General features: G+C 40.7%; 1 protein-coding gene across 1 annotated transcript in view; it reads left to right on the plus strand.

Annotated features, from left to right (window-relative positions):
• Window positions 1–13,176, plus strand: part of poln (polymerase (DNA directed) nu) — a 54,219-nt gene that overhangs the window by 34,080 nt on the left and 6,963 nt on the right. The window contains exons 19-21 of the mRNA XM_017472570.3: window positions 6,106–6,217; window positions 7,356–7,438; window positions 12,513–12,644. Of these exons, the coding sequence (XP_017328059.1) occupies window positions 6,106–6,217; window positions 7,356–7,438; window positions 12,513–12,644 (327 nt within the window). The remainder of the gene's footprint in view (window positions 1–6,105; window positions 6,218–7,355; window positions 7,439–12,512; window positions 12,645–13,176) is intronic.

Below are 13,176 nucleotides of genomic sequence, written 5' to 3' on the forward strand. Positions count from 1 at the left end.
AAGCTGTTTTAGATGACTCCAGCATGTCACTGGCCCTAACTGTGTCACTTGTCATTTCTTGTTGTGTCTCTTCATGGTACTGAGGGTGTTTGTGTGAGAGGGTAGATGTGGGTGTATTTATAACTGAGAGCGAGGTAGACAGAGGAGTGAAATGTGTATGTGTGTGTGTGTGTGTGGTGAACCTGCTGTTCTAAGGCATCATGGGAAAAGAATGTTCTAAGTGTTCTGACCCAGCTAAGTACAGACGCCCTGACACCCGCCTCAAAACTGTGTCACAGAACGAGGAAAAAGAGGAGGAACAGATACAGAAACAGAGGGATGGAGGCATCACTTAAAATAGGGCTGGTCTCTTTGTTGCCCTTTACCATCATGCATCAAGGACACCCGCACAGTGTGTCCTCTCTAAAGACTCTGTGTTTGTATGCTTTGGGCGTGTTTACTATGTGCGTGTGTGTGTGAGAGAGAGAGATAATATGTGAGGCTTGTAGTGGTCGTGACACATCTGATTATAGGATGCAAACAGGAGAAGAGGACATTTTGTTGTCTTCTCTGTAGTGCCGCAGTCACAAACAATCCTTCAATTTGTCATCTCCTGTTCAATTTTTTTTTTTTTAAACTTCAAATCCCATGTATCTATACAGGCTCTTTATGTTTAGTAGGCTTCTCAAATACTCAGTAGAACATTTAAGTGTTTTTCTTAATTTTTTTTCCCCCTAATGAAATGAACAGGACTTTAGACTCTATTTAGAAATTGGTTTTTTTTTTGGTTTTTTTTTTTGTTTTTGGTTTTTTTTTGCTTGACTGTACTAGAAATGATGTTGAAGACATTTGGTAGAAAGTTGTTGTATGTCTAATCAGCAAAATCTAGGTGAGAGGAAAAATGCAAACAATCTTTGTCCAGATGTGCGTCACGTTTATGGTACATTAACACACAAGTGGTAGTTGTTGGCCTGTGACATAGTGATAGCCAGTCTGTACAGGAGTTTGCAGAGTTTTTTGTGATTGTTGAGGCCAAAAATGCTTGATTTTGCTGCAGCTTCTCTCAAAATTTGCGATGATTGCGTATGAAATAGTTTTGCAGTTATGTTTGTTGATAAATGAGACTCATGTGCGACGCAGGGGAATCCAGGAGGGCTTTGGCTGAATGTGCCTTGTGATGACGTCACTTGAAACGTCTTGGCCCGTCCGGATATTGTGGAGTTTGCTTGATTTTGCGTTCATTTTTGCATTCGCGAAATCCTGGAGGGACTGGATAGCTAACTATCAACTCTAACAGCCATTATTGTGATTATTCTTTGTAAAGAAGTATGTGATTATTCTCTGTACTTACATTGTAAGTAGAGTATTGTATATTGTAAATAGTCAAATGTAAATAATGATCAATTAAGTAATACTATCCATAGTTTTCCCCAATGCTGCTATTGCAGCTTCAAAACTGAACCGTACCACAATACCAGCTCATATCTATATATGAAGACAATCATTTTAAGCCCACTTCTTCAAGCTACTGCTCTCGCGAGGCGAAAAATCTGGACACGTTTACTCTTGCTGGTCTATAAAGATGTTTACCTTAAAGCACTTCACAACAGAGTGGAAACGTTATGTAGACCGAAAATGATTTAATGGTGTCACCCTGGTCAGTGGGAGTTAGCAGGAAAGAGTAGTGACCTACAACCAGTTGCTAAGCCACTGTTACTGGAAGTGGATAGCATTCAGAGACACTTAGCTGTGGTCATCATGGAGGTCCTCTCATTTCAGCAGTATCGTTACCCCACACACACTCTGCTTCCCTATTATTTTTAACGAGCGCTGATAAGCAAGGCATAGCTACAGATCGAATCTGTTGAAGATAGAATATTAAATCAATATGTATCTTGAGAATTATTATTAAACACCCACTGATCACTAACTGTGAGTCAGCTCATATATTTCTCTTTTAATGTTTCAGTAAAACCCCTGATCAAATGATAACACACAGTTTCTGTTGTTGGGTTTTTGTTTTTTTTTAGTGTGTGTTAGTCAGTCATTTCAGGGTCATTAAGATGTTAACAGATAACCTTCATTCATGATGACCTTCAGAGAGCAATATCTGTCATGTATATACGTTGTGTGTTTTTGTTTCGTGTCCTGGAAAATGATTTTGTAAAGCAAGCGGGATGCAGAGGTGCCAACATCTACTAGGCCAGTGGATTTCAAAGTGGGGGCCGCCATGGGGTGCCTGGGGGGCCTCAGCAATTTGGCCAGGCTTGACAAACTGTGTCAAAGCCACCAAGCCCATCCCTCCCACTAGTATGTTTTCTCTTTCTCACTCTCAGAGAACCACACACACACACACACACACACACACACACACACACACACAATCAATTCCTAATGTAATGTAAAGATGTAAGATGTAATTATGAATAAACAAGGGGGATATATTCAGAAGTCTGTATTTTTAACGTGTTTTAAAGACATCTTGCAAAAGTGGGGCCTCGGTCAAATGTTAAAGCAATTTGGGGGGCCTTGCCCTGGAAAAGTTTGGGAACCTCTGTACTAGGCTATATAATTGTAGCATTTACATTAAAAAAAAAAAATGAATAATCTTTTGCTACAGCAATACGGGAGTCACTTGAACACTACACTTTTTTACACTATTCAGACAGACCCATTGAAAGGGAATGGATGCTAGCAGTTTGAACTTTGAACTTCACAAGTCCCTGTTTGGTGAGCCAATAAACAACAAGTGGACAGGCCTGTGGTCTCTTTGTACTGTAAAATAATGAAGGAGCAGCTAATTATTTAATTATTCACCATTTGTACGGATTTCTGAGATAAAAAGGACCTTTTTGTGCTAGAATTATCTAGCAGTCTATGTAAATGTGTTTTTTCCTGCCTCTGAATAGGTGTATGGAACCTCTGTACAAAGATTAATTTATCTGTGTGTCTGAGAGGGAGGCTTAATGACCTCAGAGCTCACGCACCTCGCCCCTGCCTCCGAGAATATCGATTCACGCTCATTCATCTTTAGAGTTCCTTTTGATATGTGGATCAATACAAAGCTACTTGTGACCCAGAGTAAAAGACCATCTTGAAGCAAACCTTTAATATCTTGAGGTCTGATCAAAATGCCTCGGTAAATCCTGTCATTTTCAGCGCTGACATTAAGAGTCATGTAAGAATATACATGAAATTTTGGTCAGACATGACTGATCTCATCACTTGTTATTTTAAGCGATTGTGGCTGTCTGTCCTGAGCCTGGAAACACTTACAGCCGTAAATTCACACTTCCATCTCAAATAGAGGCTTTTAGTTTCGATTTTATTTACTCACACAGAGGAACAGAGAGCAACATTATGTAGCAAAAGTCCCCCCATCCAGGGTGTATTCCCACCTCACCCTGTGTTTCTTGGATAGACTGCAGAGCACTGTGACCCTGGCCAGGATAAAGTGCTTACTGAATATGAATGAGTGAAAAAGAAACAGTGACGTACACGCCCTATTCACACACACACGGAGGCTGGTAGAAACCCGAGTTTGAGTCTCAAGCTTAACTCCAAAGCAAATTTCAAGTCATTAATAGGGGAGTCCATGTAAAATCCCTGAAACGTGTGACTTAAATCTCCTCCGTAAATCTTAAGTCTCTATTGGCATTCTGATAATGAGCAGTTTAGATCAGACATTATAATCACTGATGACTCTGACGTCCTGACCAGAGCAGTCAGACAGGAACTCAATAACCTGTGATCATGTTACAGAAAATCCCCCTCTCTCTTTCTTTCCTTCTCTCTGCCTCTCTGTGCCGCTTGCTGTCTCACTCTCTCTGTCTCTCTTTCTCTCTCTCTCTGTGCCTCTTGCTGTCTCACTCTCTGTCTCTCTTTCTCTCTCACACACTTTTCCTCTTGCTGTCTCACTCTCTGTCTCTCTTTCTCTCTCACACACTTTTCCTCTTGCTGTCTCACTCTCTCTGTCTCTCTTTCTTTCTCTCTCTGTGCCGCTTGCTGTCTCACTCTCTCTGTCTCTCTTTCGCTTTCTCTTTGCCTCTTGCTGTCTCACTCTCTCTGTCTCTCTTTCGCTTTCTCTTTGCCTCTTGCTGTCTCACTCTCTCTGTCTCTCTTTCACTTTCTCTTTGCCTCTTGCTGTCTCACTCTTTCTGTCTCTCTCTCTCTCTCTTTGCCTCTTGTTGTCTCACTCTCTGTCTCTCTCTCTCTCTTTCTCTCTCTCTCTCTCTCTTTGCCTCTTGCTGTCTCACTCTCTCTGTCTCTCTCTCTGTCTCTCTCTCTCTGCCTCTTGCTGTCTCACTCTCTCTATCTCTCTCTCTTTGCCTCTTGCTTTCTCACTCTCTCTATCTCACATTCTTTCTCATTTTCTCTCTCTGCCTCTCTCTGTGTCTGTCTGTCTGTCTCTGCTGTGTCACTCACCACACAGCGCTACACAAACAAAACACAAGGACAGCTAAACCAAACATACATTCGTGGGGGGGAAACTACTTGATCTTTTTTTTTAAATTCCCTTTCTTGACAATACATTGGATATTTGAGAGGCAAACAAGTGTGTGTGTGTGTGTGTGTGTGTGTGTGTGTGTGTGTGTGTGTGAGAGAGAGAGAGAGAGAGAGAGGTTCTGTAGAAGTACACACACACACACTTGGTGTTGCAGTGTGAGCTCATCCCCTAATATTCTCTTTTATCAGACAGAGAGGCTAGTGGGAGGATTACTGTGCATGCTCACAGAGAGGGGGCTATACCAACACACACATACACACACACACACTCACTCACACACACAAAGATTTTACATAGACACTTCCACGCATGTGTACGTTCTGTTTCTTTGTTTCTTGTCTAATTTTCCTTTCTTTACCAGAAAATGGTAAGTGCTGATTTAGAAGGATTTCACCTAGACAGTGTGGTGCACCGTGGTATGGTTACTAATCTTTATACAGAACTCTACCTGCACCATGGTGCAGTGTAATGGTACTTCCCACCTCCCATCATTTCCCACACCATGCCAGTGTTTATAGGTTTCTGTGGTACTTGATGGGAAAGTTATTGCACACTACTTCTGAAAACTTGTTTTGCTGTATGATCTGGTATTCTAGATAGGTCATACCCTAATCCTAGCACCTGGTAAAAAGGGTACCGATACTTAATTATAGCACAGTTACTTTCAAATAATGACTCTCTGTCTCTCTCTCTCTCTCTCTCTCTCTCTCTCTCACTCTCACTCACTCACTCTCTCTCTCTCTCTCCCTCACTCTCTTTCTCTCTCTTTATCTTTCTCTCTCTCTCTCTCTCCCTCACTCTCTTTCTCTCTCTTTATCTTTCTCTCTCTCACTCTCTTTCTCTCTCTTTATCTTTCTCTCTCCACTCTCTCTCTCACTCTCTTTCTCTCTCTTTATCTTTCTCTCTCTTTATCTTTCTCTCTCTCACTCTCTTTCTCTCTCTTTATCTTTCTCTCTCTCTCTCTATCACTCTCTTTCTCTCTCTCTCTCTTTATCTTTCTCTCTCACTCTCTCTCTCTTTCTGTTTCGCTCACTCTCTCTCTCTTTCTGTTTCTCTCTCTCTCTCTTTCTGTTTCTCTCACTCTCTCTTTCTTTCTGTTTTTCTCTCTCTCTCTCACTCTCTTTCTCTCTCTTTCTGTTTCTCTCACTTTCTCTTTCTGTCATTTGCAATGACTCTGAGGGCCCGAAATAGGTCGATGTAGCTTTTAAAAACTTGTAAATAAAAGGCCTTTGATATTCAATTCTTTCTTTCTCTCTCACTCTCTCTCTCACTCACTCTCTTTCTCTCTCTCTCTTTCTCTTTTTCTCTCTTGCCTTCTCTCACACTCTCTCTTTCTTTCCCTCTCTCACACTCTTTCTTTCTTTCTTTCTCTCTCTTTCTCTCTCTCACTCACTCTTGCTCTCACTTTCTCTTTCCCTCTCACTCTCTCTCTCTCTTTCTCTCTCACTCTCGCTTTTTCTATCTCTCTCGCTCTCTCTTTCTCTTTATTTATTTATTTATTTATTTAGTGTCATTTGAATTGACTCTGTGGGACTGAAATAGGTCATTGTAGTTTTAAAAGCATGTAAATAAAAGGCTTTTGAAATTCTCTCTTTCTCTTTCTCTCTCACTCTCTCTAGATTTCTGTCAGGTGGAATTGCGTCTGTTGGCTCATCTGTCATCTGACCGCGAGCTCTTGAGAATCTTCCAGAACCCTGAAGCAGACATTTTTAACATGCTCGCCTCTCAGTGGTGGGTACACACTCACAAGCACACGCCCACTCGCACACTCCGCTTAATACCTGAAAAAGCATATATGCCAGACACACATACACACACAGATCCAGCCACTCACACGCACATGAAGGGAGAACTTTAAGAAACACAATCATGTACCCAGTCCCTCTCCGGGCTTATTCTGGGCATGCGCTGACATGTGGGCGGAGCAACCGTTTGCGTCCAGATTTAAGCATCCCTTCACACAGTGCCGTTGCCATGACGACCCACTGGGGGCCTCATAATTGTTTTGTTTTGGCTTGCTTGCCTGTCGTAGACGCACTAAACACTAACTCATCTGCTTTTATGTATTTAAATTGTCAATTAAATTTTGAAACTGTTCATCATAAGATTGAGAGAGGCCAGGAATGAGCTGCTACTATAGAAGTGATCATGTATTCAAATGAGTGCATTAGATATTATAAACCTGTGATAAAAAGAAAAGTACGTCAAAAGTAAATGTCAAAATTGATCGACTTTCTGATCATACTCTGGTATAAGTTTGGTATAAAAAAAAAAAAAAACATGTATACATCTAAATCATAATGAACTGATTGAGCCCCATTTAAGTAAAATTACTGAATGGTCAAACGTGGTGGGGAATTGTTTTAATAATCCATCGAATGGCAATTAATCTCATTATGTAAAGCGCTGAATCTGATAAATGTGATGACTGTTGCGGTTAAAATATGTGTACATTCTGCACAGGTGCTTTTGATCCCAGACACACAATGATGCTGTGCACAAATGCTTCTTCTAGCTGTCAGTTTAATGAGGACATCTGGAGGATATATTGCTGAGACAGACATCATTTCAGACTTAGCAAAATCACAACCAGTAAAATCAGCATGCGTAATGAACTCATTGAGACTGAAGAAAATCTTTGTATAAAAACGTAGCGCAATGTGCATAACAAGAGTGTGTGTGTGTGTGTTGTTCACAGTGTGACCCTTTGAGTTTGACATAATTTAGTCTGAAAGTTGACCAGACATTAGCCACTTGCTGCTGCTTTTGCCATGTCATATTCAGCCTCCCTGTCACTCCGTGGATGTGCCCTCACCACTGACACTGCTGTCTAGGACCTTCTTATATAACTCTCTATCTCTCCCCATAGGAAGGGTGTAAGTGAGGACAGTGTAAGCGCAGAGGACAGAGAGCATGCCAAACGCATTGTCTATTCGGTGGTCTATGGAGCTGGTGAGATCTCACACACACCCATATTCTCACAGTCACCGGATTCAGAGTCAGAAAAAACTCAGAGCTACACTATATGGCCGAAAGGCTGCGGACACGTGACCATAACACTCGTATGTGCTTGTTGAACATCCCCTTCCAGATTTATTTATTCCAGATCCACCCCCCTTTTTGCTGATATCAAGGCCTCCAGTCTTCAGTGAAGGCTTTCCACTAGATTTTGGAGTGTGGCTAGGTCAGGCAGGTCTTATTGAGGTCTCGAAACATTATTGAAATGCAACCGAAATATATGGACACCTGCAGTGTTTGAATTACACTGAAACACCCAGGAATCCCAAGAGAAATGAAAAACTGATGTGAAACTGCGCCTTTTATTAAGCCTATGTTACTTTTTTTTATATATAGTGAATCACAGTCATTTTTAAAAAGAAGTAATGGGGTACTAAAATAACTCCGAAACTGTTTAACAGTCTCCAGTGTCATACTAAGATAAACAGGCTGAGACAGGCTGTCGCACTGGTGGCTCATTATCAGATCCGGCTGGAGCCCCTGGTACTTGAACGACGATAAGAATGAGATTGAGCTAGCTGGCACATAGTAGTTTTATACAGACACTGGCATGGTGGAAATGGAAACCCAACTAAACCATAAGGAATGTTAACTTTTTCTTCAGATGTGCTGATAAATCACTATGTAAAACTAAAATAACACTCTAATTACACTCAGCACCGACCCTTTTTCATAGGTTTCAGCATACTGAACCATGTCAACAAATTGTGTACACAGAGCTGTTAGAAAATGTTAACTTACTGAAGCGGTGGATACGACGAGATCGGGCCGTTCCTGTGCAATATATTACTACCTCAACTATCTGTTGCATTATTTGGGAGCCTAAATCTCTTCTTTAAAGAAAAACAAAGGTAGGAATAATAAGCAGTGTGAGCTACTGAAGCATCACGGCAGAGAATCAGTTAAAGAGGTCAAAGCTTTTAGATTATTGATTATTGGATTAGCTGTATCAGCGTCATTCAGAATGCAGAGCCTTTATGGTGGAAACATTTTTAGAATATATTACTGCAGACATTCTCGATTGATAGTGACTTACAATTAAGTTTCACATTGACCATAAAGTCTTGCTCTTGACATTTAAAGCTTTAATGGGCTGACTCTGGCGTGTCTTGCCGAAGCTGTGAAGCTTTATAGCCAATTCAGAGCATTCATCTTAGATGAGGCTAATCCCTAGGATCACTTCCAGCTCAGTCAGTGGAAGATCCTTTTTCTCATATAGGGCTGTGGAATGTGAGCTCTATCGGGTTTTAATTCAGATGCATAAAGTACTTGGTTTGACCTTTATAAGTTTAGTTTGCTGGGTCTGTATTGTTTTGATTGTATATCCAGTCCCCTCTGAGATTATTGGAACAGCAAGACATTTGGGTTTGAGACCAAAAGATGAATATGAGACAGTAGATCAGAATTAAATTTTTCTCATATTTACATCAAGATGTGTTAACAACTTAGAACCATTTGTTTAAACCCACACAAGTTATCAAAAATATTGGAACATGTGATAGGTGTTACTTGCTGCCCATGTGTGCCCTGATAGATTTATTGTTTAAAGAATGAATAGCTCTGAAAGTCTGCTCTTGGTTTGAGCTCTAGGTTTCGCCTGTGAATACTGCATATGTTGTAAATAAAATTTAAAAAAAAACAACAACATGAAGACCATAGAGCTGTCTATGGGGAAAAAAGCAAGCCATTTTAAAGCTGAGAAAAGAGTGGGAAAATCTATCCGAACCAATGTACAAGCATTGGGCATAGCCAATACAACAATTTGTATGTGCTGGAAAAGAAAGAAACCACTGGTGTACTAACAACCAGATATGGACCAGGTCAGCCAAGGAAAACAACAACAGCAGTTGATGACAGAAACATTGTGAGAGCTGTGAAGGGAAACCCAAAGACAACAGTCAGTGACATGACCAACAGCTTCCAAAAGGGCAGGGATGAAAGTATCACAATCCACCATTTGCAGAAGACTTCAAGTGCAGAAATACTGAGGCCAAACCACAAGATGCAAACCACTCATCAGCAATAAGAATCAGAAAGCCAGATTGGAATTTGTAAAGAAATACAGAGATGAGCCATACAAGTTCTGGAAAAAAGATTAACCTTTACCAAAGTGATGGAAGGGCCAAAGTGTGGAGAAAGAATGGTCTTAATCATGATCCAAAGCATACAAGCTCATCAGTCAAGCATGGTGGAGGTAGTGTCATAGCTTGAGCTTGAATGGCTGCTTCTGTAACAAGCTCACTAATCTTTATTGATGATGTAACTCGTGATGGTAACAGCAGAATGAATTCAGACGTTTACAGAGAAATGCATCCAGTCTAATTGGGAGGAGCTTCATCATGCAGCAAAACAATGACCCAAAAAGTACTGCCAACTCACAAAAGAACAAAAATGCAACACAATACATTTAGAGAATAAATGTAGACCATCTGGGGGGCCCTGAGGACTGTTTTGAGAGACTATGGTACGTTTAATTGCACTAAGAGTAAGACTTTTGCTATTCTAAATTGAGAACACTACAGAACGTGGATCCTACAACTTTTATCCAGAAGGCAAAAAGTGTGTGTGAGTGAGAGAGAGCTTTGTTTATCGCGGTTATCTAGGTTGACTCTGTTATTGATTTTGAGCTTATATCAGTGAACATGTGACACGAAGAAGAAGAAGAAGAAGCAGCCTTTATTTGTCACATATACATTACAGCACAGTGAAATTATTTTCTTTGCATATCCCAGCTTGGGATCAGAAGTTGGGGTCAGAGCACAGGTCAGCCATGATGCGGCACCCCTGGAGCAGAGAGGGTTAAGGGCCTTGCTCAAGGGCCCAACAGTGGCACTTTGTCCTCCATTCTGACCTCCAAATGCATTCTTCACTGTTGCGCTTCCTATTCGAACCAAGCACAACATGAAAGAATGAGACGTGTGTAAAAGTCACTGCAACATGTATGATAAGATCCTGGAGGAAATAGAAGGTGTCATGAAGAGAAAAAAAAAAAACCCCAAGAGTACATAGCCTTTCAGAGACTTAGACCATATCCATGGTAACAGACTACTAAAAGGAAGCCATACAAGACACATGCTCATTTATATGATGGGGAGGAATGAGCTCATGCGCACACACACACTCACACACTCACACACACACTCACACACACTCACACACACTCACACACACTCACACAGGTCGGAAGATAAAGAACCGTTCAGTGTTCATGAGAGATGAAAGGTGATTTGGAGGAGAGGTATGAATAATCAGGTGAAAGGGTGTCTCAGAGGAGAGTGTGGCAAGCGTATTCCATTTGAACTCTTACAGGTCCCTAGGTATCAATGCATCAGTGAAAAAAGGGATTATCTTCAGTAATCACGTCTTTCTAAACATATGACACATGGACTAGCCAAAAATCTTTATCATAGATTTTGAAATCCGATAACATCTGTGATCCGGTGTAATATATTGTACAGCAGTATACGGTTTACATGAAGACTTGAATATGATGATCATGAAAACAGCCTATTACACTGAATGATCAGATTATTAGTATACATTAGTAAATGCATTAATCTTCAATGCACACAAATCTGAGCTGCTTAAAGGGATTTTTTTTTTCCTCATGTGCTTCTCATCTCAGAGGCTGTCTCCCTTTCATCCCGTCTCATTTCTCCACACTACTGCTGAGCACAGAAGGGGAAATGAGCTTTAGATCACTTGGGGTTAAAATCCCAATCCTGTGTCTGTAGACCTGCAGGCTGTGAAACAGTGGAGCCCCTCTGATATGCCACAATGTGGTGACAGAGCACAGCTGCTTTACGCCCTGAACTGTGAGGTGGGAATAGAAGTAATAGCGCTGTAATTTGCCACAAAGATACTCCAGCGTACTAGCTGGAGTAGTGGTTGTAGCCATAGCAACACAAAGAGACCAAAATTCTCACTCTCACACCATTCTCACAATCCAATATCAATATTTACAGTTTTCCCACATCTTGGTAAACTTGTACGGGTACAGACTAGTGTACTTGTGATGAAGAGAGAGTGAATGAAGTCTTATTCAAATTTATATGCAATGTAATCTGAGGAGGAAATGTGCGTAAACAAGGAAATGCACATGTATCTATTGTTAGGGCTGACTGATGTAAACGGTGTACAGGGGCTCATGGTAGAAAACGTGACATGAACAAACACCATCTTCTTGCAACATGTAGCTTTACAAATGGAGGAGTATGTTTAATTTATAAAGCTAATATTTGTCATGTAAGGAATAAAACTGTGTGCTGTTATAGGAAAATAGTCAATGAACGTCAGTGTGATTCAGCCCAATGCTAAGCAGAGTGGACACAGTACTTTTTATCCATTTATAGATACATCTAATTTTGTGGAACATCTGTGAAACAAGTGTTATTACGAAACCACTGAGAACATGCTGACAGTGGAGACTCCTTAATGTTAAATCTGCTTGTGTGGAGAGGTTGTTACTATAGAAATGATAAAAGTATTACAATGAATGATATAATATTATCATTTGAATGACAGTCAGCACTAATGCGCAAGCTGCTGTTATAAAAAAAAAATTCATCGGACCCTTTCTGACCAATCAGATTCGAGAATTCAATAGTGCTGTGATGTAATGATGTTTAACACATTGCTTTAAAAAAAAAAAAACTTTCTCACACACACAGGTAAGTTGGATGTGTTACTCATCAGTTGCTTATATGAGCATATGTGTGACGTTCATTTCCAACTCATAAAAGAACTGTGGAGTTTTATATACAGATGGTACCTGTAAGTTATTAACTATGCACGACGTGAGTCATTCTGTAATGACCTTTTGTGAGGAAAAAGCTGTCTTGTACATTAGTCATGGTTCTTGAAAATAATAACAGTAATGAAAATAAAGAAAGAATAGCACCTGTGTTTGCTTTATTCTCTCCTTCTCATCCAAAACACTTTACTTTAACTGCGTTTCATTTAGTATCTGTTGTTTCTGTCTCGATCTTTCTGTGTGTTTCCTCTGTAGGAAAGGAGCGTCTGTCTGGTATACTGGGTGTGAGTGCTGAAGAGGCCAGTCGTTTTCAGGACAGTTTCCTTCAGAAGTACAAAGAGGTGCAGGCCTTTATCCAGTGCACCGTACAGCACTGCCACAAGTACGGTGCGTGTCTGTGTGACATTGTGTTACTATATAATTGCATACGAGTACCAGGGCAGGGTAGACGGTATGCCCTGTGACTGGTAGGTTTGCTGAAGAGTGCAGCTGGAGGATGTAGAGTGGAGAGAAAAATGTGCATGGGAGGATTAAGGCAAACCGCAGATATTCAATACCTTCTGAACGTGGCCACTCGATATGTTCACTAAAATGCCAGCACAGCTAAGCGTATAGCAATGCAGAAGAGACTGTGCATAAATCAATATCCTCAACGCTCACAGCAGATGCGTACACAGCTTAAAGTTATACACAGAACCGTAAGGAACGCAGACTGTCAATCACTGGTATAGGTTACACACCTAGATATAAAAATATGTACTCGTTTACACTAAAAGAAGTGCTGAGGGTGTGCTTGCATTGATACTCAAGTGTTCTGGGAAGAGCTGAGTCTTCAGGGGTTTCTTGAAGGTAGGGAGGGAAGTTCACCAAGTCAAAGGATTTTGGTTTTAACTGATGTGCTGTTCAATTACAGACTTCA

Source organism: Ictalurus punctatus, chromosome 7, assembly GCF_001660625.3.
Source record: "Ictalurus punctatus breed USDA103 chromosome 7, Coco_2.0, whole genome shotgun sequence".
NCBI classification, from domain to species: domain Eukaryota; kingdom Metazoa; phylum Chordata; class Actinopteri; order Siluriformes; family Ictaluridae; genus Ictalurus; species Ictalurus punctatus.